General features: G+C 43.9%; 1 protein-coding gene across 1 annotated transcript in view; it reads right to left on the reverse strand.

The window, feature by feature from the left end:
- Window positions 1-8,088: 8,088 nt before the first annotated feature.
- The window catches only part of RSRC1 (arginine and serine rich coiled-coil 1), a 106,639-nt gene continuing 90,749 nt past the window's right edge, over window positions 8,089-23,978 (reverse strand). The window contains exons 9-11 of the mRNA XM_033069063.1: window positions 12,975-13,081; window positions 10,869-11,012; window positions 8,089-9,960 (exon numbers count right to left, since the gene is read on the reverse strand). Of these exons, the coding sequence (XP_032924954.1) occupies window positions 9,868-9,960; window positions 10,869-11,012; window positions 12,975-13,081 (344 nt within the window). The 3' untranslated portion in view covers window positions 8,089-9,867. The remainder of the gene's footprint in view (window positions 9,961-10,868; window positions 11,013-12,974; window positions 13,082-23,978) is intronic.

The following is a 23,978-nucleotide window of genomic DNA, read 5'->3' on the forward strand; positions in this document are numbered from 1 at the left end:
GCTCTGCTCTCCGGTGTGGGCAGTGAGGCGGGGCCAGCCCCGGCGCGTCCCGCTCCTCGGCGATTTTAGAAATAATTCTGTTTTTTCCAGTAGATGGCAGTAAAATAAAGCTGCGGCTTCACCCCGGCAGCTGGGAACTGGCGGAACGTGGAAAAGCATCGAGAGGTTGGAGTGAAGTATCCGTGATCAGCTATTCCTGGGAAACAGCAGAGACAGGGATGGGACAGGGACAGGGATGGGACAGGACAGGGATGGGACAGGGATGAACAAGGACCCAGGGATGAGAGCTGCAGTAGCTGTTAATTTTCCATTTTCCTGGATCCTGTGCAGGATCTGAGGGATCAGGGCTGCAATGGTTTTTCACTTCCCATTTTTCCTGGATTCCCATGCAGGATCTGAGGGATGAGATGTCAGTGATTTTTCCTTTCCCATTTTTTTGGATCCTGTGCAGGATTTGAGGAGTGAGGGCTACAGTGACTTTTCCTTTCCCATTTTTTTCTTTTTTGATCCCATGCAGGATCTGAGGGATGAGATGTCAGTGGTTGCTCCTTTCCCATTTTTTGGATCCTGAACCCAGGGATGAGATGTCAGTGGTTGTTCCTATCCCATTTTTTGGATCCTGAACCCAGGGATGTCAGTGGTTGCTCCTTTCCCATTTTTTGGATCCTGAACCCAGGGATGAGGGCTGCACTTGCTGTCCCTTTCTGCAGGAGCTCATTATGGGGTGCTGGGTGCCAGGGATGCAGGGCTGTGTTTGCACAGGGATCTCTTTAATTGCTCAGCCCTTCTGCAGGTCTGGGGCTGCTGCAGCTCCTTTGTGCAGATTAAAAGAGTTCTGTGAGGAGCTGCAGCTCTGCCAGGCTGCAGGGCATCTCCAATGAGATTAATGATGTCTGCCTTAATAGAAGAAAACTTTGCATAAATGAGATTATGGTTTCTGCTGAAACCTGCCAACTCTTATTCATTTGCAGTAAATATTATCTTTAATTAAAAGTTTTAAGGTATCTTGTTCCCCAGCTAATGAGATCTACAGTGATTTCCCTTAGGAATTAATTTACCTTCTTAATTCTCATTCATTTTGGTGATAGGACTATTTAAATCTGCTCCAGACTTCAGAGCTTTGTTGAGCACGTTCAGCCAGAACAAAAGGTCATTTTGCCACATTGATGTTTTGTTGGTATTTGTAATTCCCTTGTTCTCTCTCCATCCAAAGATCCCTGCTCAGGTTCCTGCCCCAAACATTTCCTTCCAGCCCCTGAGTTCCTCTCAACTCCTCATACTGAGAGGTTTTTTTTTCCACAGCCATTTCCCTTTGGATTTGTGTTTTCTGTTCCCTCCAGAGTAAAAATCCATTCTGGTGACACTGAAAAAGTCTCTGATTGTGATCAACTTTTTACATAAAATACACTAAAAGCTGCTAAAAACCACAGGAATATTTCTGCCTTTCTGGGAAATCATCCACTCCAATTCCTCCCCAAGGATTATTTGGAAGCAGCAGGGATGCTTTAACACTTGGAGGTGAAAATTGCATTCCTGCACTCGTGTTTGAATGGGAAAAGTGCCAGACTGGGCTGGGAGAACTGGAGAGAAAACCCTTCCTGAGCCTGGACACGATGCTGCTGGCCAGATTTAAATTCTTTCATTATTAGAAGCCAGTGACAAAGTTCCCTTCCTTTAAATATAAATACAGATGGAAATTACACAGTAAATTTCAAAGGAAATACCTGGTTTGTGCACACAAACCAAGAGAGAAGAAAGAATTAATTCTCCTTAGCTCACTGTCAGATTTTTCTGTTGAAATCCAACCTGAATCCTGTGAGTGTCCTCTGAAGATGCTGGGTCTGACAAGGTTTAAAAGTTGGGTAATTAATTACCCTAACAGGGAAATGGAGCAATCAGGGCCAAGTGTGGAGGTTTTGTTGATGAAATAGAAAATACCTGTTCAGGACTGTGCTGGGTAAACTGAGCCCTATTTTATAGAAGATGCAAACCAGGCAAAGACAATTCCTCCTTTCTACAGGAAAAAAAATCAATTTCTTTTTAGTATTCCATTTTTTTTTCTATTTCCCACCCAACAGAAAATCTCCCTGAGTCCTCCCTTTGTGTGTAATTAGGAAATATCCCTAAAAACTGCCCTGCTGTGCCTGCATCTGATAAAAGGAGCACTCAGAGGCTGCAGGAGGAACTCCTGACCCTGAACTTGCAGCACCAAAAAAGGGGAACAAACACATTTTGGGGCCTGGGCTGGGCTATAAATAGAGCTGTCACCAACTTGTGCAGGCTGCTGATCTTCCTTTTATAGCTCCCTCCAGCCCACACAAATCAGAGATTATCAATTAGGGATCAGCTCATAATTACTGCTGCCAGGGCAGCAAATGTCCTTTGAGAGAATCCTCAGTGAGCTTTGGGTGTTCTGAGATTTCTGTGTCCATAATGCCTCAGCAAAGGGGGAAATTTGGATTTTTTTGCTGTGGAGGGAGCTGGAAATGACAAATCCCAAAGTGAAACACAAATCTGAGCACAGAGCAGCAGGAGCTGTGGGGGTTGCCAGGCTGGATTAGCTGGGACCTCTCCTTGGTTTATCCAGGCTGGGATTTGGTGAGGAATTGTCAGAGTGTCCCCAGAGCTGGGTGTGACACATCACTGACCCCAGCTCCCTCCCAAGACAGCCAGGATAAACTTCTGGGGTTTTAAAAAATACTGGGATGTTGCTTTTTAAATCATCTCTACAGCAAAGATCCACTGGAGAGTTCCTGAGGTTTGGGCTTTAACAAATTCCTGACTTTAATTTTCCATCCTGTGAACCAGCATTTCCTTTAATCAGCCCTAATTTTGTCACCTTTGTCTTCTCCTCTTGGTTTTGTTTAGCAGAGTAAAAACTGAGCACAGAAATATTCTTTAAAAGCTCTGTGAGCAAGAGCTCAATGGGAGCTCCATCCCTGGTTCCAGGATTTGATCCAAATAAAGATTTGGTGAAATGGGCTCTGCTGCCATCGTGGGCAGTAGCTGGTGATGGAAAAAGCTTTGGAAGCACAGGGAATTCTGATCCTGAGCTGCAGCTCTCTCACTCTGACATTACCAAAAAATACCAAAAGAACCCCAAAAATACAAAAAAATACCAAAAAACCCACCAAAAATACAAAAAAATACAAAAAACCCCCACCAAAAATACCAAAAAATACAAAAAACCCCACCAAAAATACCAAAAAATACCCAGTGAAGAGGTTTGAACATCTGTGGGATGACAGAGTTCCTCCTGAAATCCTGGCAACTTCTCTGTGGCACTGGAAAAAATTCCTGCTCCAGCCTCAGCTCCAGCAGTGGGTGAGGAGAGGGAAAAGCCACCTGGATTTTGGTGTTTTCCTTCAGCAGCACATGCAGGGACAGCCACACCTGATTGCTCTGCAAAGCTGGAGAGGCTCCAGGAGCAGAGATCTGGGATTCTGGGAGGTTTTTCCCAGGGAAAATGGGGAAGGACATCAAAACTGAGCCCAGGTTTGGCCACAGCCTCAAGCTGGAAAATCAGATAAAAATACAGAACAGATAAAAAATCTCAGCTGGGCAGCAGGAGCTGCTTGGTTTATTCAGGATTTCCAGGAGCCCTTTTCACAGGGATCAAAATTCAAGTTTTCCTGTGCCTGGCCAAGCTGAGTGTTTGTTCCCAGGGCTCTCCTGCAGCTAAAAAAGCTTCTGCTACTTCAGCAGATCTCATTAATCCCTGCTCCAATTAGTCCTGGACAAACTGAGAGCACAAGTTATCACAACATGGAGTTACCAGCTCAGGTTGTGGCAGGATTAATTGTCACTTCTGATCAGCCAGGAGAGGTCTCACTGCTCACTTGAGAAAAAAAAAACCCAGTTTTTATTACACAATCACTTCTTAATCACATTCCTTGCAGCCCCAAACTTCCAAACATTTAGTTCTGCTTACCTAGATAGTGAGAATCAGCAGATTTAGTGAAAATAGAGATTTTCTAAGAATTCAGGGGGGAAATGGGGACACTGCTCCATGCTGTGCCAGCAGGGTCAGGGGTGAGCTGAGGAAACCTGAGAGGGCTCAGACAAGCAGAGCTCCATCCCCAGCAGCTCCTGCTCCCCTTTCCAGGGGGTTACATGGATTTGCAGTAATTGTGGATTGTGCTGTTCCAGAGCTGCTTTCAGTGCAGAGCTGACATCAGATTCTGCCAAGGCACTGGTGAGAAATTCCTGGTAAATGTCAGATAAAAGCAAGGACTGCAGGGAGATGTGGAAGAACATGGAAATGAATATTTGATTGAAATATCTCTTCAGGTCCCAGTTGCCCAGTTGAGGAATTTGTACAAGGCCTGAAATAAAACTACAAGAATTTATAACAAAACATTATTAAATTCACTGATACAGAATGGAATGGTTTGGGTGGGAAGGAACTTAAAAATCATTGAATTCCCAGCCCTGTCATGGCAGGGACACCTCTCCCTGTCCCAGGGTGTCCCAACCTGGCCTGGGACACTCCAGGGATGCAGGGGCAGCCAGAGCTGCTCTGGGAATTCCAGCCCAGCCAGGAATTCCTAATTTCAATATCACATTGTTATAACTGCATGACATATTGTTGGCTTTTCACAACTATTAAAATAAATGCTGTATGTATAATGTTAAAATAGTTTTTCTGTATGAATATAAGTTTTTTCTTTTCTTCTAATAGCAAAAATTAAACATAAGTTTTTTAAAAATAGTCTGCTTAAACTACCCAGCTAGTTAAAATAACAACCCATAAATGTGTGATAAAAACTCTACAACTAACACAACAATTATCAACACTCACCAACTGCAAAAGGCAAAACCACCACCCAAATTAAAAGGTAATAATAAAAAAAATTAAAACCACAAATCAAAAAAACACACACGCTCTAAAAAAACAAACCCAAGAAGTAGCCATGCTAAATAATTCCCCAAAATTTTTAACTATACAAAAATACCTATAAATATGCAACAAGTTGATAAATTGTAAAGTGTATTTAAATAAAGTTCCCAAAACAGCTGTGTGCTCTCAGCAGCTTGCCAAGCACCTTTTAACCCTTTACTTTATCTCTTATTATCTTTTTATTAAACCTTTTAAATTTTACCAGAACAGTAAAACATGTTTTTACACTCTGTCCTTCTCCATTCCCTGTGTCCTGTTCCTCCCTCCCTTGTCCCCAATCCCTCCCCAGCTCTCCTGGAGCCCCTTTAGGTCCTGGCAGGGCTCTGAGCTCTCCTGGAGCCCCTGCAGGTCCTGGCAGGGCTCTGAGCTCTCCCTGGAGCCCCTGCAGGTCCTGGCAGGGCTCTGAGCTCTCCTGGAGCCCCTGCAGGTCCTGGCAGGGCTCTGAGCTCTCCCTGGAGCCTTCTCCTGTCCAGTCCCAGCTCTCCAGGCTGGCTCCATCTCCCTGCTCCCCTCTGGGCTCTCTCCAGCAGCTCCAGGTGTTCAGAGGGAGCAGAGCAGCTGGAATGTGGCAGCAGAACAGCTGGAATGTGGCAGCTGGAATGGGAACACTCAGAATTCTCCACCTGTGTGCCCTGAGTGGCAATTCCAGGGTCTCACTCCCACTGCTGCTCCCATCCAAACTGGGACAAACACTCCAGGCACTGCTGCCCTGACTCCAAACTGCAATATTTGCAATCCTGGCTCACTGTGGTTTGAGGATTTTGGATCACTGCAGCCCTGGGGTCAGTCCCAGGTTCCAGCTGATCCCTCCTCACAAAGGTTTCTGGAGTTCAAGGATCCCCACTAAGAATAAACTCCTTGGAAGGTGACAAATGAAGTGTCCCCATCAGGGCTGGTTTTGGGTTTCAGCTTTGGGAGGTTTGGGATCAGCCAGAGCTGCTCTCCTGGAGTGACTGCAGCAGCAGGAGCAACACCTGATCTGCTGGCCAGGACTGATTTCTTGGACAGCATCACTGGGGCAGCAAAATCTCCCTAAATACTGCACCAATAAAACTGAGAATCATTAAAAACCAACCCCAGCTCCTGGCCAGGCACTCACCCACAGCAGAGAGGGAGGAGGAGCAGTGCCAGTCCCTGCTGTGATGGGATGGGGCTGCTCCAGCCTCAGGGGATGAGTTTGCTGCTGAATTCCTGGGGGAGAGGGCTCTGCTGGCTGCCAGAGTCAGGAAAGCTCCAGTTCCAGCTTTATCCCCCCTCCCTGCACTCCACAGCTCGGGCAGTTTGCACTTTGTGCATCAGAGAGTGCCAGAGCCACGTCCCTGCACAGCTCAGGTCCTGGCTGCTCCAGGGAAAACACACCCAGCTGCCTCCTCCCTTCCCCTGCACAGCTCAGGTCCTGGCTGTTCCAGGGAAAACACACCCAGCTGCCTCCTCCCCTTCCCTGCTCCCTTGCACCAGCAGCAAAGTGGAAAATATAAAAAAAAAAAAAAATAAAAAAAATGAACTTTCTGTAGGGAAGAGTCCTAAATGTGAGAACATCAGAACTGAAAATCACAGGAACAAAAAAAACAGGATTATTGTCACAAGTTTGGATTTAGGAGATGAAGAGGAGTGGCATGATTGGGTCAGAAATAATTTTATCCAGGTGCTGGGGATGATCTGTGCACATTTCTGGGGTTTATGGCCAGCTGCTGGCACAAACTCACCTGGCAAAAAGGAGGAATGGAATTCCTCATCCCACATTTCCTTGGACACAATCCCTTTGTAAAGGGTAAAACAATTCCAGCAGCAACTTCCCAATGCCCCAGGGTGGCACAGAGCTGATTCCTGCTGGGGCTGCTCCTCCCTGCCCCACTCCTGCTGCCTCAACACCTGCCTGCTTTGGGCAGGAGAATGAATAACTGAGAATTGATCAAATAACTGAGAATTGATCAAATGAATAACTGAGAATTGATCAAATTAATAACTGAGAATTGATCAAATAACTGAGAATTGATCAAATGAATAACTGAGAATTGATCCAATAAATGAGAACTGATCAAATTAATAACTGAGAATTGATCCAATAAATGAGAACTGATCAAATTAATAACTGAGAATTGATCCAATAAATGAGAACTGATCAAATTAATAACTGAGAATTGATCAGCTAAATAACTGAGAATTGATCAAATGAATAACTGAGAACTCATCAAATAACTGAGAACTGATCAAATGAGTGATTGAGAACTGCTCAAATGAATAACTGAGAACTGATCAAATGAATAACTGAGAACTGATCAAATTAATAACTGAGAATTGATCAAATAAATGAGAATTGATCAAATAAATAACTGAGAATTGATCAAGTAAATAACTGAGAACTGCTCAAAGTAATAACTGAGAACTGATCAAATAAATAACTGAGAACTGATCAAATGAGTGATTGAGAACTGCTCAAAGTAATAACTGAGAACTGATCAAATAAATAACTGAGAATTGATCAAAAAAGTGATTGAGAACTGCTCAAATGAATAATTGAGAACTGATAAATGAGTGACTGATGCTGCCCAGTTTGTCCCTGGGATCTGCTGGACCCAGCTCTGTGTCCCCCACAAAGGCAGGGGAGGGTCCCTGGGAGGAGCCAAACTCACCTGGAATTGCTGAGGAATTCTCTGCTCAGTGTCCCTGCAGCTTTGGGACCCAGAAACTCCACCCTGACAATTCCCCCAACTCTCCTCCAGCAAATTTAGATGTTGATTAATAATCAATAAATAATAAATAAACAATCTCTGCTGTAATTCTGTTTGCAGCCTATTGTATAATTTTCTAATATTCTACAGGGCTGCAAATAAAAAGAAACATTTTACACTCAATAAAAGCACCAGAATTATCCAACACCATGTGTGAAAAGAGGAATTTACACCTGGGCATTCCATGGACATCAGATTTTATTTTCTAAGAAAAGAACATAAAAGGTGATTAGAAAACACAGCAGTGACAAATATTTACCATTTGAAAATGCTGAAATGAAACAAGGGAAACCAATTTTTCCCCACTTTTTCCTGCAGACAAGGTCTTGGAATATTTTGATGCAGGATAAAGTCAAACTTACACTTCATAAAGGAAGCAAAGATGTGTCAGAATGCAAATTCAGTACATTTGCCTTTTACATCTGGGAGCTAAAATTAAAAATCAGACAACCCAAGTCCATTTCCAGAGTCCAGTTTTTATCACCACAGAGCTGAGAACCAGGAGAATAATCCCAAATCAGCCTCCCAAGGGGATGCTGCTGCAGGGGAGCTCCAGGGGGGCACATCCAGAGCTGGGGCTCAGTTTTCTCCTCTCCTGATTGATAATTTCCCCCCAATTTGCTGCAGAAATAATTCTGTATTTTATTTTATTGATTTGGCTGATGTCCTGCACTTAGATGGATGATGGGCAGATTTCTGTGCAAGTTTCTCCAGGCTAAATTCAGAAGTTCAGACTAAACTTTCATTATTTAAAACTCCCAGCTGAGCACAGGGAGATCCATGGGCTGGGAACAGCCCCAGCCCAGAGCCAGGGGGGTGAGAATCCCAGAATTTGGTAATTTCAGAAATGATGGGATTGATAAAATTCCCCTTTGGGAGCTGCAGCACTGGCAGGTGCTCAAGGGAAGTGGAGCATTTTCCCCCCAGAGTGAGGATGGCACCACCCCCCTGGCTGTCCCAGCCTCACTTTCCCACCTGGCTCCAGACAATGTTTGGGATTAAATGATGTTTCATGGGCTGCCAGCTGTTCTGCACCTGAGGAATTCCCTCCAAAAAAAAAAAAAGAATTCCCTCCTGGCTGTGCTGCCCTGCCCATCTGCAGCACTGAGCCAGGACAGAACACCCCTGGTTATCCAGGAATGGACACAGGAGTGGTGGAACAGGCCAGAACATTCCTGGTTATCCAGGTGGAACAGGATAGAATAATCCTGACTATTCAGGTGGAACAGGCCAGAACATTCCTGGTTATTTAGGGGAATCAGGATAGAAAATCCCTGGTTATCCAGGAATGGACACAGAAATGGTAGAACAGATTATCCAGGTGGAACAGGACAGGACAGGACACCCCTGGTTATCCAGGAATGGACACAGGATAGAACATTCCTGGTTGTGAAGCAGGCCAGAACTTCCCTGGTTATCCAAGAGAACCAGAACAGAACATCCCTGGTTATTCAGGGGAACCAGGACAGAACTTCTTGGTTATCCAGGGGAACAGGATAGAATATTCCTGGTTATTCAGGAGAACTAGGACAGAACATCTCTGGTTATCCAGGAATGCACACAGGAATGATGGAACAAGACAGAACATCCCTGGTTATTCAGGAGAACCAGAACAGAACATCCCTGGTTGAGAAGCAGGACAGAACATCCCTGGTTATCCAGGGGAACAGGACAGAACACTGCTGGTTATTCAGGGGAACCAGGCCAGAATATTCCTGGTTATCCAGGTGGAACAGGATAAAACACTCCTGGTTATTCAGGTGGAACAGGACAGGACATTCCTGGTTCTGCAGGTAGAACAGGATAAAACATCCCTGGTTATGCAGGTGGAACAGGACAGAACACCCCTGGTTATCCAGGAATGGACACAGGAGTTGTGAAGCAGGACAGAACACCCCTGGTTATTCAGGTGGAACAGGACAGAACACCCCTGGTTATCCAGGTGGAACAGGATAGAACATTCCTGGTTATTCAGGTGGAACAGGACAGGACTTCCCTGGTTATCTAAGAGAACCAGAACAGGACATTCCTTGTTATGCAGGTGGAACAGGACAGAACATTCCTGGTTATCCAGGTGGAACAAGATAAAACACCCCTGGTTATCCAGGTGAAATCCTCCCTGCCTGCACAGCCCATCCCAGTCTCCTCCAGGAGACAAGCAGAGTGCAGGAATTGCCTGTGGGATGCTCCTGGGGGCTCCTGGGGCTCCTGGGGGCTCCTGGGGGCTCCTGGGGCTCAGGCCACGGGGCTCCCCATCAGCCGCTCCTGCCGCAGAGCCACCAACCTCTGGAACCACCTCTCCTCTGCCTCTGCCTTCTCCAGGAACAGCTGCACAGGGACAAAAGGGGACACAATCAGCTCTGTGACATCCCTGCAACACCCACCCCTTGGAACCACCTCTCCTCTGCCTCTGCCTTCTCCAGGAACAGCTGCACAGGGACAGAGGGGACAAAAACAGCTCTGTCACCATCCCTCCAACACCCATCCCTGCTCTGCCTTCTCCAGGAACAGCTGCACAGGGAAAAGGGACACAATCAGCTCTGTGACATCCCTGCAACACCCATCCCTGCCCCAGTGCCCACAGGAACAGCTCAGGGGGGTAAAGACAAAGGGGATCCAAAAATATCAATAAAAGCAGAGAGTTTTCAGGGAGTCCCAAAATAGTTTGGCTTGGGAGGGTCTTAAAGTTCTGAATTACTGAAAGGTAAAGCTCAGTGCAATTCAGCATTCATGTCCTGAGCTCTGCTCCATTCTGCAGAACTCACACTCATTTCCTCACTGCAAGGCATCTCTAACTTTTAATTCTTCCCAAACCTCGATGGAACCCCTTTTATTTCCAACTAAAGCTCTCCCAGAGGGATTTGCTCAAGTTTAGCCACAAGGATTTAAAATTATCTCAAGTCTGTCCCATGTTCAAAACTCTGCAAGTTGGCAAAATGGGCAAGTTCTGATTTTGCCACCAGGTTTCCAACTACAGAAACCAATTTGTCCTGAATTTTTATTTCTCTTAAATTCCTCAGTGATGACACCATTAATTCCCCAGTGTTAATTATAACATTAATTCTATTTTTGTTATAAAATTAATTTATAACTCCACAACTCCTGGTGAGCTCCCTGAGGGACTGTTCTGCCCAGGGCAGGGATTTTGTGAGGAGCAGCACAAGCAAAGGCTCTAAAGCTAAAAGTGGCATCAATTCTGGCTAAAAAAATAAATAAAGAATGGGATAAACACTCACATTTGGGTGTGCTAAGGAATTGTCATCCTGGTATTTGATGGCAGTGGGGATGTTGGCAGCTGGGGGCTCCTTCTCAGCAGCTGCCTCAGGGTTCCCTGCTCCCACATTGCCAGGCTCCTGCTGCAGCTCAGGAGGCTCTGCTGACTGAAAAACAAACACACACAAAAACCTGGAATGTTTTATCCCAAAAATCCCCAAATGTGGCCAAATAAAAGTTAAAATAAAAGTGTTTTAACCCATCCCTGAAAGGATACTCGTGCATTCTCAGCAGGACACAGATAAAGGATATGAAGTGACAAAAAAAAATTTAAAAGTACAGGGAGAGAGCTTGGAAAATTGCAGGAGGAGCTGCATCAGCCTCTTGGGGACTTCTGGAAAGGGAAGAAATTGCACATTGCTGGGGAAAGCACCAGGGATAATTCCAAACACTAATAATAAAAAAAATAATAATAAAAATAAAAATAATAATAAAAATTATTATTATTATTATTATTATTATTATTATTATTATTATTATTATTATTATTATTATTATTATTATTATTATTATTATTATTATTATTATTATTATTATTATTATTATTATTATTTATTTCCAGCCAGGTGGGAAAATGAACACATCCCAAACCCTGCAAGAGCTGGTGGCCACAATTCAGGAATTCAGGAAGAAAAATCCAGGGAGATTCTGGGATCTGGATGTGTCCTGTTGGGTTTCTGGAAAGCTGATTGCAAACCAAGGGAATAAATGCAGACCTCAGTTCCCTGAGCCCAGCAGGGAGCCCTGGGTGGGATCTCAGCTGGGTTTGGGGTGACAAGGATGGAAAATCCTCAACAGTGCAGCTTCCTCCTGGCTCTGAGAGGAGGATGCAGCAAGAAAGGCACTGAAAATGTCACTTTTGGAAGGAAAATGTCCCTTTTAGGAAAGAAAATGTCCCTTTTTGAAATGGAACTGTACCTTTTTGGAAGGAAAATGTCCCTTTTTGGAAGGGAAATGTTCCTTTTTGAAAGGAAAATACCACTTTTGGTAGGAAAATGTCCCTTTTAAAAGGAAAATGTCACTTTTTGGAAAGGAAAATGCACCTTTAGGAAGGAAAATGTCCCTTTTTGAAATGGAACTGTACCTTTTTGGAAGGAAAATGTCCCTTTTTGAAAGGAAAATGTTCCTTTCTGAAATGAAACTGTACCTTTTTGAAAGGGCAATGTCCCTTTTTGGAAGGAAAATGCACTTTTTGAAATGGAATTGTCCCTTTTTGGAAGGAAATGTCCTTTTTGGAGCTGTACCTTTTTGAAATGGAACTGTACCTCTTTGGAAGGAAAATGCACTTTTTGAGACTGTACCTTTTTAGAAGGAAAATGTCCTTTTTGGAGCTGTACCTTTTTGGAACTGTCCCTTTTTGGAAGGAAATGTCCTTTTTGAGACTGTACCTTTTAGAAGGAAAATGTACTTTTTGAGACTGTACCTTTTTGGAGCTGTACCTTTTTGAAAGGAAAATTCCTTTTTTTGGAGACTGCACCTTTTTGAAATGGAACTGTACTTTTCAGAAGGAAAATGTCCTTTTTGGAGCTGTACCTTTTAGAAGGAAAATGCACTTTTTGAGACTGTACCTTTTAGAAGGAAATGTCCTTTTTGGAACTGTACTTTTTTGGAAGGAAAATGTCCTTTTTGGAGCTGTACCTTTTTAGAAGGAAAATGTCCTTTTTGGAGCTGTACCTTTTTGAAAGGAAAATTCCTTTTTTGGAACTGTACCTTTTTAGAGGAAATGTCCTTTTTGAGACTGTCCCTTTTTGGAAGGAAAATGCACTTTTTGGAGCTGTACCTTTTTGAAAGGAAAATTCCTTTTTTGGAGCTGTACCTTTTTGAAATGGAACTGTACTTTTCAGAAGGAAAATGTCCTTTCTGAGACTGTACCTCTTTGGAAGGAAAATGCACTTTTTGAGACTGTACCTTTTTGGAGCTGTACCTTTTTGAAAGGAAAATTCCTTTTTTTGGAGCTGTACCTTTTTGGAACTGTCCCTTTTTGAAAGGAAAATTCCTTTTTTGGAGCTGTACCTTTTTGAAATGGAACTGTCCCTTTTTGGAAGGAAATGCACTTTTTGAGACTGTACCTTTTTGACCTCTTTGCTGGACCTGAAGCTCTGGGGCACGAAGGCGTCGCTCTCGATGGCCTCGATCTCCTTCACGCGCTTCACCTGCTCCAGGAGGGAGCTCTGCTCTGCACAGGAGGGACAGGCACTCATGGCATTGAGTTATGGCATGGCATTGATTTATGGCATTTATGGCACTGATTTCTGGCATTAGTGAAACCCTAGGACCTGTCCCAGCCGTGCCTGGAGGAGATTTTGGGACACACCAGGAGAAAACTGCAGCCCAAAATCTTCTGTGACAAAGGAAAAAAAAAAACCCACCAGTGAAAGCATTGCTGGGAATATTGAAACTCTGCCCTAAGGATTTGTGGGATAAATGGAGAGGAGAAGGATCCAGGCAGAGCTCAGAGCCTGCAGGGGCTCCAGGAGAGCTGGGGAGGGACTGGGGACAAGGGACAGGACACAGGGATGGAGAGGGCAGGGATGGGTGGGATTTTGGGAATTGGGAATTCCTGGTGGGATGGAATTCCCAGAGCATCTGTGGCTGTCCTGGATCCCTGGAATGTCCCAGGCCAGGCTGGGACACCCTGGGACAGTGGGAGGTGTCCCTGCCCTGTCCCTGGATGGGATTTAAGGCCCTTCCAACCCAAACCATTCCATAATCCCAAGCTGACAGGAGCTGCACCACAGCAAAGTCCATAAATGCAACTTCAAGACTGATTTGGGGGGGGTTTGGAAGGGAAAAAAAGGAATTTTCTGCATCTAAACTTGTGTTTGCAAGTCCTGCTGCCTCGGTGCTGAAAGCTCCTTGAGAACAGATTCCTGAGGATTTTTGGGATAAATCAAAGACCCCAAAGCCTGCTGGGGACAGGGAATCAGAGTTCACTGAGGGTTTGGACACAGCTCTGTGGGTAAATAAAGCACCCTGATTAAAGGCAGGGAGAGAAAGGCAGGAAAAGCAAATTTCAAACTCCAGCATCCCCAAAATCCCACCCAGATCCTGCACAGAGTGATGGGAATGACAAATTAGGGAAGGGACACAAATCCCCCAGTGCCACCAGTAACACCAGTGACACCAGTGACACCAGTGACAGCAAGGAAAACTTCCCTATCAGCTCTGCCTAAAATATTCCCATTTTTTCCCTTAAAGACACAATTGATTTATTCCACTAAGAGTTTTAAAATCACTGAACCAGAAGCATTAAATGACCAGTAACATCTTGTGAATGATCCATTAAACAAAAATGTGTTTGAAACATTTCCTGGATAATCTCTGAGTGCAAATTTTTATGGATTCATTGCTTAGCCATAATCCTGACCATGAACATCAACTTAAAGAGATTTTTTTTTTCAAGCAGGTCTAACTCCAGAATCAAAGCAATGACAATAAACCTCAAATATCCCTCAGAATCTTTTTTTCCCATTTTACTAATTAGATTTAAGGGGTTAATTTAATTTTAAAACACAACACATTTTCCATAAAAAGCTTTGAAATACAGAAAAAAAAAGCTGTTATTTTTTCTTGCTCTGTTGAGGATTAAAAGAAGGAAAGACCCCCAGATCCCAGACTAAACAAACAGCTACAGCAGAAAATATTTCCCCTTTGATCCCATTTTATTTGGGGTTATTGGAAGTGATTTTTTGATCCAGCTGTGTTTTCCAACAGAACTGGCATTTCACACATCCCTTGGTTTTTAATTGATCCCAGTTTTACTCAAGCTGCACAAAGTGACAAATGAAAGAAAAGCAAAGTTGTCCCTGGGTAATTTGAGATGACACAAAAACTTCCCTGAATGGGGGAGATCCTGGATCCTGCTCCAAGTTTTTGGGGTATTTTTTGGTAATTTTGGGGTATTTCTGGGGTATTTTGGGGTTTTTTTGGGAGGTTTTGGGGGTATTTTGGGGGCTTTTGGGGGTATTTTGGGGGGTATTTTTAGGGTGTTTTTGAGTTTTTTTGGGGGGCTATTTTTTTGTATTTTTGCTGTATTTTTGGAGTATTTTGGGGATAGTTTTTGGGTATTTTGGGGGGTATTTTTGGGGTGGTTTTGGGGTATTTTTGGGGGGTATTTTTTGGTATTTCTGCTGTATTTTGGGGGTATTTTTGGAGTATTTTGGGGGGTTTTGGGAGGTATTTCTGGGGTATTTTTGGGAGGTATTTCTGGGGATATTTTTTGGGGTATTTCTGGGGTATTTCTGGGGATATTTTTGGGGGTATTTCTGGGATATTTTTGGGTTTGGGGAGGTATTTCTGGGGATATTTTTGGGTTTGGGGAGGTATTTCTGGGGTATTTTTGGGAGGTATTTCTGGGAGGTATTTCTGGGGTATTTCTGGAGTATTTTTGGGGATATTTTTGGGGGTATTTCTGGGGTATTTTGGGGGGTATTTTTGGGGTTTTGGGAGGTATTTTTGGGAGCAGCCCTGGCTCAGCCAGCATAGGGCTGGGGCCAGCCCCGGCTCAGGGAATCCTGCAGGATTTGGGATCAGCCCAGGCTCAGGATTTGTGATCAGCCCAGGCTCAGGATTTGTGCCCAGCCCAGGCTCAGGATTTGTGATCAGCCCAGGCTCAGGATTTGTGCCCAGCCCAGGCTCAGGATTTGTGATCAGCCCAGGCTCAGGATTTGGGATCAGCCCAGGCTCAGGATTTGTGATCAGCCCAGGCTCAGGATTTGGGGCCAGTCCAGGCTCAGGATTTGGGGCCAGCCCAGGCTCAGGGAATCCTGCAGGATGTAGGATCAGCCCTGGTTCAGGATTTGTGCCCAGCCCAGGCTCAGGATTTGGGATCAGCCCAGGCTCAGGATTTGTGCCCAGCCCTGGTTCAGGATTTGTGCCCAGCCCAGGCTCAGGATTTGTGCCCAGCCCAGGCTCAGGATTTGTGCCCAGCCCAGGCTCAGGATTTGTGATCAGCCCAGGCTCAGGATTTGTGCCCAGCCCAGCTCTGTCCCCGCCCTGCTCCTCCCTGGGCACAGCCAGGGCTGTAACTCAATGCTCAATTTCCCCTTGTCTCAGTGGAGATTTCTCCTCACTAATTGATAGAAATTAAGCCATTAATCAAGGCACCAGCCATCATTCAACCCGGGCAAGATGAATCCAAACTTTCATCATAACCACCTTCCCCATTTTAGTGTTCATTAGCATTAATTTTTAATGCAATTATGCTCTTCTTTTACGCTGAGCTCATAAATTACTGCTCTTTTGTTGCTGCCTGGCCTTGTCAAAGCCAAGGTAATGCTTTGTGCTCTGATCCTAAAGGCAATTACTGCCTGCTCTGCCTTTTCCAAACCTCCATCCCAAATAACCTCTGTGCTGGGGGTGCACCCACGCTGGGGATCCCACCCCAATTCCTACAATTTGTTCCAGCAATTTGGGAATTCCTGCTTTGGAAATGACAGCAAAATGGGATTGTGCAGGGGGAAAAATTGGTGGGGATGAGCAGTGGAGGCTCTGCAGCTTTTCCAGGGGTCACTTTGTGCTGTCTGAGCCAGGAATTCCCAGTTCTCTATTCCCACTGACCCAGCAGGGAAAAGGCACAGCAGCTCTGGCTGCCCCCACACATCCTGGGAAAAGGAAAATGCACATCAGGAAACTTGGGTCAAATGATTTCTCCATTTCTTTCCCAGCCTTTAGATGGGATGAGGAGTAAAGTCACTCACTCCAGCTAAAGATCTGCCCAGCACCAATAAAATAAATAAAATAAAGGTCTGCCCAGCACCAATACAATAAATAAAATAAAGGTCTGCCCAGCACCAATACAATAAATAAAATAAATAAAATAAATAAAATAAATAAAATAAAGGTCTGCCCAGCACCAATAAAATTAATAAAATAAAGGTCTGCCCAGCACCAATGAAACACCATCCACCTCTAAATTCCCAATTTATCCAGCCCTTAGCCAGCCTAAATAAGACAATTCCTCATGTTAATCCCATAGATTCCAAAAAACCACCCCTCTGGAAGTATCTGTGTGATGGGCCCAGATCCACAACTTTTATCCTCATTTTTATCAAAATAAAATCCCCACACCAGGGATTGGGGTTTGAGCAAATGCATCTGGAATTTTGTTCCATACACCTCTATCTATTTTCCCCATACACCCCTATTTATTTTCCCTATATGCCCCTGTTTATTTCCCATACATCCCTATTTATTTTCCCCATACATCCCTGTCTATTTTTCCCATAACCCCATTTATTTCCCATATATCCATGTCCATTTTCCCCACACACCCCTGTTTATTTTCCCCCATGCCCCTATTTATTTCCTATATATCTATGTTTATTTTCCCCATACATCCCTGTTATTTCCCATATATCCATGTTTATTTTCCCCATACATCCCTGTTTATTTCCCATATATCCAAGTCAATTTTCCCCATAAATCCATGTCTATTTTCCCCATACACCCCTATTTATTTTCCCCATACATCCCTGTTTATTCCCCATATATCCATGTTCATTTTCCCCATACATCCCTATTTATTCTCCCCAAACACCCCTATTTATTTCCCCCACAACCCCCTGTTTATTTCCCATACATCCCTGTTTATTTCCCATATATCCATGTCCATTTTCCCCACACACCCCTATTTATTTTCCCCCCATACCCCTATTTATTTCCTATACATCTATGTTTCTTTTCCCCATACACCCCTATTTATTTTCCCCACATACCCCTATTTATTTACCATATATCCATGTTCATTTTCCCCATACACCCCTGTTTATTTCCCATATACCCATATTTATTTTCCCCATACACCCCTATTTATTTTCCCCATAAATCCATGTTTATTTTCCCCAGATACCCCTATTTATTTTCCCCATATATCCCTGTCTATTTTCCCCATAACCCCATTTATTTCCCATATATCCATGTTCATTTCCCCCACACACCCCTATTTATTTTCCCCCATACCCCTATTTATTTCCTATATATCTGTGTTTATTTTCCCCATACACCCCTATTTATTTTCCCCATACATCCCAGTTTATTTCCCATATATCCATGTTTATTTACCCCATACATCCCTATTTATTTTCCCCATACATCCCCATTTTCCCCACATACCCCTATTCATTCTCCCCATACATCCATGTTCATTTTCCCCATACATCCCTATTTATTCTCCCCAAACACCCCTATTTATTTCCCCCACAACCCCCTGTTTATTTCCCATACATCCCTGTTTATTTCCCATATATCCATGTCCATTTTCCCCACACACCCCTATTTATTTTCCCCCCATACCCCTATTTATTTCCTATATATCCATGTCCATTTCCCCCACACCCCCCTGTTTATTCCCCACACCCCCCTGTTTTTTTGCCCTTTAGAAGCAGCTTTTCAATTCACAGCCATAAATTTGTGTTTCAGCTGACTGAAGCCCAATAACCAATTCCATGATGCTTTTTACAACCCCATTCCCCTAAGTGACTTCTCCTTTAGCACAAATAAATGCCATGGAGATGACAGGGAAACACACAGCATTAATGAACTACAGAAACCTGATTTGTTCCTCATCTGGAAATTTGAACACTATTTCAAGACTTCCAATTTGTAAAACTAAATCATAAATTTCCCTGTTCGTGGAGATCATAAATTTTTCTGTTTCACTTGTAGAACAGTAAAACTTTAATGACACCAGCTGTGATTGCTAAAATAAAATCACTCAAACATCAGCTTCAAATGTGCTTTGATTTTTTTTTTTAAAGATTCATGGAATGGTTTGGGTGGGAAAAACTTAAAGATCATTTAATTCCCATGGCAGGGACACCTCCCACTGTCCCATTGCTCCAAATCCCAATGTCCAACCTGGCCTAGGACATTCCAGGGATCCAGGACAGCCACAGCTGCTCTGGGAATTCATCCCAGCCAGGAATTCACAATTCCTGGGACATTCCAGGGATCCAGGACAGCCACAGCTGCTCTGGGAATTCCATCCCAGCCAGGAATTTCTAATTTCTGGGAATTCCAGGGGCAGCCACAGCTGCTCTGAGAATTCCATCCCACCAGAAATTCCCAATTCCTGGGACATTCCAGGGATCCAGAACAGCCACAGTTGCTCTGGGAATTCCAGCCCAGCCAGGAATTCCCAATTCCCAAAATCCCACCCATCCCTGCCCTCTCCATTCCCTGTGTCCTGTCCCTTGTCCCCAGTCCCTCTCCAGCTCTCCTGGATCCCCTTCAGGCTCTGAGCTCTCCCTGGATCCCTCCCTGCTCCAGAACATTCCCAGCTCCCCCAGCCCTGCAGCAGCTCCAGGACTTTGGGGTCAGGAGCTCTTCAGGGAAACAAGAGACAAGTCTGGAATACAGAGGGGCAGGAGGGGATGGGCACAAAGCAGGGGAAAATTCCAGGCAGATGTTTGAAGTGCTGATCAATGACAAGGCAGGAATTGATTCCTGCACAGCCACTGTCCATGGGACATCCATCCCCTCCCCAATTCCCTTCCCTCAGCTCTGGACACACAGAGTGGCCAAACCAAAATTCCAGTTCCCCTTCCCATCTCTCATTATCATCACATGGCTGCTCCTCCTGACAAGTCCCTGCACCAAAGCTTGGCATTTTAAATTTTCTCCTTGATTTGTTCCTACACCAAAACTTGGCATTTTTTATTTTCTCCTTGATTTGTTCCTGCACCAAAACTTGGCATTTTTTAATTTACTCCTTGATTTGTTCCTGCACCAAAACTTGCCATTTTTAATTTACTCCTTGATTTGTTCCTGCACCAAAACTTGGCATTTTTTATTTTCTCCTTGATTTGTTCCTGCCCCTTTCCATCCCAACCCAGCAGTCTGAAGATGAAACAGAGAGAAGAGAAGATCCCAGGGTGTGCCAGCAGCAGCTCACAGGTGTTGGTGGCAGCCTCAGGAAGGGACATTGGGGACACCAGGGACACCCAGGTGGGGCTGCAGACCTGCCACCATCGAGGCAAAAATGAGGAATATTGGAAATTCCAGCTTGGAGAAGGCAGGGAAAGAAAATCCCTGTCTTCATAGAAATGTATTAAATAATTTTGGGGGTTAAACAGATTGAGTTTGGTCTTTGCCACCACAATGAACTGCAGGAAAATTTACTGAAGATAAATGAGGACCTCAGGCAGTCCCTGATGAACTTAAGGGCATCCCAATCTAGGGCTGAGTGAAGCACTTTAACTTATTACAGACTGACCTCACCCCAGCAAATCTTCTGCTGGCACGTCCAGGCTGTGGTTTAATATCCATTACACCCAGGGAAAGGCTTTTAGCTCTCTCCAAAGGAAGTGGGAAGGGAACTCAGTGGCCTGGGGTGTCCTGGGCAGGGCCAGGGGCTGCTCTCACCATCCCTGGGGGCTCTGCCAGCTCAGGAAATTCTGGGTGGACATGGGTGAGACTGTCCATGTCACAACTCCTGGCCAGCAGGTTAAAGATTATTATTTTCTAAAAAATTAAAACTTTTAATCTGGGTTTGTAGAGTTTATACTGAAGGGGTTTTCTCAAAGTTGAGTCCTCCAGGATTTTTTGTACATTCTGTAACCCCTCCATCACTCAAAACCACAGAGCCATGGAGAGTTTGGGTTGGAGGGACTGGAAGAATTTCCCTTTGGCTGAAGAGAAGCCACCCCAGAGCTCAGGATGACCCTCAGGGATGGGATTTGTTGCTGTTTGAGGATCAGCTGTCTCCCAGCTCCTCTGCATCCCTCCCTCCCTCCCTGCCCCACTCCAAATGATATTTCCCAAGCATGTGCCACACGACTTGTTCATATAAATGGAACAAATTAAACTGTCTCCACAGATATCCCCTCACATTTGTAGCCCTGATTCCTCTCCCTCACACGTGGCCAGGACACAGAATTATCTCCCTGCAGAGGTTGACCTCAGGATATTGGATTGTGCCACGGAGCTCTGCGGGACTGAACCGACGGGAAACGCGCGGCGAGCGCGGCTCTGCGGGGGGAAAAATCAACTTCCAGCCTGGCCTGATGAAAAATCAATACAGCAGTAATTGCTTGGCTTATCACAAACTGGGGAGCAGGGAAAGGAGAGGAGTTTGTGGGGTCACCAAGGCAGAGAAGGGAAGGGGCTGTGAGGGATAATTAAATCTGCTCGCGCTCGTTTGCTGCCAAATTTATTTCCCCAGAGAATGGCAAAGTGCTGGGGGGGCAGAGAGAATCCATTCAGCAGGGGGCATGGGAAATGAAAATCCTGGCAGGAAGGCAGCAGGAAATGCAAATCCCAGGGTAAAGGCAGCAGGAAATGCAAATTCTGGGATAAAGAAAACAGGAAATGCAAATTCTGGGATAAAGAAAACAGGAAATGCAAATTCTGGGATAAAAGAACTGGGAAAGGCAAATTTTGGGATAAAGGCAGCAGGGAATGCAAGTTCTGGGATAAAGGCATCAGGAAATGCAAATCCCAGGATAAAGGCAGTAGGACATGCAAATTCTGGGATAAAGAAAACAGGAAATGCAAATTCTGAGATAAAGGCAGCAGGAAATGCAAATCCCATTATAAAGGCAGCAGGAAATGCAAATTCTGAGATAAAATAGCTGGGAAATGTAAATTTTGGGATAGAAGAAGCAGGAAATGCAAATTCTGGGATAAAGGCAGCAGGAAATGTAAATTTTGGATAAAGGCAGCAGGAAATGCAAATTCTGGGAGGAAGGCAGCAGGAAATGCAAATCTCATTATAAAGGCAGCAGGAAATGCAAATTCTGAGATAAAATAACTGGGAAATGTAAATTTTGGGACAAAGGCAGCAGGAAATGCAAATTTTGGATAAAGGCAGCAGGAAATGCAAGTTTTGGGATAAAGAAAACAGGAAATGCAAATTCTGGGATAAAGGCAGCAGCAAATTTAAATCCCATTATAAAGGCAGCAGGAAATACAATTCCCAGGGTAAAGGCAGCAGGATATGCAAATTCTGGGATAAAGGCAGCAGGAAATGCAAATTTTGGGATAAAGGCAGCAGGAAATGCAAATCCCATTATAAAGGCAGCAGGAAATGCAAATTCTGGGTAAAGGCACCCCTTCCTCTATTTGGAATTTTTCTGGAGTAAAACCCAGTTTTGTGCAAACCCCCTTTGGATTTTGTCACCTTTCAGGCAGCCCCAAAGCAAACAAACCAAACCCAAGCCCTGGACACCCAACCTCTGCAGACACTGCTGGAAAAGCAGAGCTTTCTGCTAATGGATCTAATTTCATGCAGCAAATTAGCATAGCTGCCATGGAAGTGCAAATGTAATCAAACTGAAAAATTCAAATGAGGTGGGGGCAGCTTTTTTTCTTTCTTGCTTTGCTTTTTAGTCACTTAAAAAAAAATTAAAAAAAAAAAAAAATCAGCATTTTGCTGTGTCCTTCAGCAGGCTGGAGGGACTGTGGTAATTAAAACATTTCAAGAGTCTCTGAGCTGGAGCTGGGGTCAGCTGGCTGCACATTCTAATTTGTCCCCAGTTTTTTATTCATGCTGCATATTCAACAGGAGAGCAGCAGCAAGGGGCAGCCTGGCCTTGGAGGTCAAACCATTTGATTTCTGAGCAGATGACATGGAACTGCCAAGGTGTAATCTCACACCTGGTTTGGCAATGAAATGACAATAAAAGGAATGTTAAGACACCCTGGCTGTGGGGTGGGCAATATTCAGTTTTTATCAGTTGGGAAAGGATTGGTTTCTTTGGGGAATTATTTTTATTGCAGCTCCTGGGCTGTCTACACAGGTTGGAATTTCCTTTTGGTGGGTTCTAGTTAGGGAAATGAAATAAGGAGTATTAGAGAAATAAAAATTCTTTTTAAAATATAATTTAGAAATTTTTAAAGGTTCTATTTAATCTGATTTTGCTTTATCTTATTTTATTTCATTACCTTAATTTATTTCATTATTTAATATTTTCATTTGTTTTACTCAGGGCTCTGGTGGGGATCAGTCACAGCTTGGAATTTTTGCTCTGGGAGGTTTTTCCCAACCTCAGAGATCCCATGAGGGATCACAGAGGGTTAAAAACCACCCAGAGATGTTGTGTGAGGAAGGAAGAACTAAGGAAAAATGCAAAATGCTCTTTTTTCCAAGCAGAAGATGCCACTGGAGCCCAGCATGGACAGGGAAGGGAAGGGAACACTCTCTAAATACTGAGAAAATGTTCTGTTTGCAATTCTGTGTGGGACAGGAACCTACCTAAAACTGGAACTTGAATCTATATGGAACATAAATCTATCTAAAACTGGAATTCTGAATCCATATGGGACATAAATCTATCTAAAACTGGAATTTGAATCCATATAGGACATAAATCTATCTAAAACTGGAATTTGAATCCATATGAGACATGAACTTAACACAAACTGGAATTTGAATCCATATGAACCTACCTAAAACTGGAATATGAATCTATATAGAACATAAATCTATCTAAAGCTGGAATTCTGACTCCATATGAACCTACCTAAAACTGGATTTTCCCAGTGTGCAACTCCCCTGGATGTCTTGGAACACTTCAATGCTTTGTACACAATTTAATAAGATTTTGGATTTTCCAGTGAGAACAAATTCTTTCATTCCTAACTGGGAACAAATTCTTTCATTCCTAACTGGGAATAAATTCTTTCATTCCCAACTGGGAACAAATTCTTTAATTCCTAACTGGGAACAAATTCTTTCATTCCTAACTGGGAATAAATTCTTTCATTCCCAACTGGGAATAAATTCTTTCATTCCTAACTGGGAGCCAGCTCCTCAGCAATGGATGAATTTGAATAATTCAGAGAAAATCTCTTCATTTTCACCACTGTGACATCCTCACAACCCTTCCAAGCCACCCAGGACACTTTTCATGGCTTGTCAATAAACTGTAGAGAAGTTTTCCTCCCCATTTCCCTGGAAATTCCATTGTTCCCAGTCATAAGCTGCTCATTTTTTCCTCCCTCTGCCTTTCCACTCTCACCTTTCCCAGCCCCTGCTGGCACAGCAATTTCCACCACGTGTGCCACTCACCAAGGGATATAAACACCAAAAAAAGTGGTTTTTATTTTTTTTTTCCAAACATTCCCTGCAAATT

Source organism: Catharus ustulatus, chromosome 10, assembly GCF_009819885.2.
Source record: "Catharus ustulatus isolate bCatUst1 chromosome 10, bCatUst1.pri.v2, whole genome shotgun sequence".
Lineage (NCBI taxonomy): Eukaryota > Metazoa > Chordata > Aves > Passeriformes > Turdidae > Catharus > Catharus ustulatus.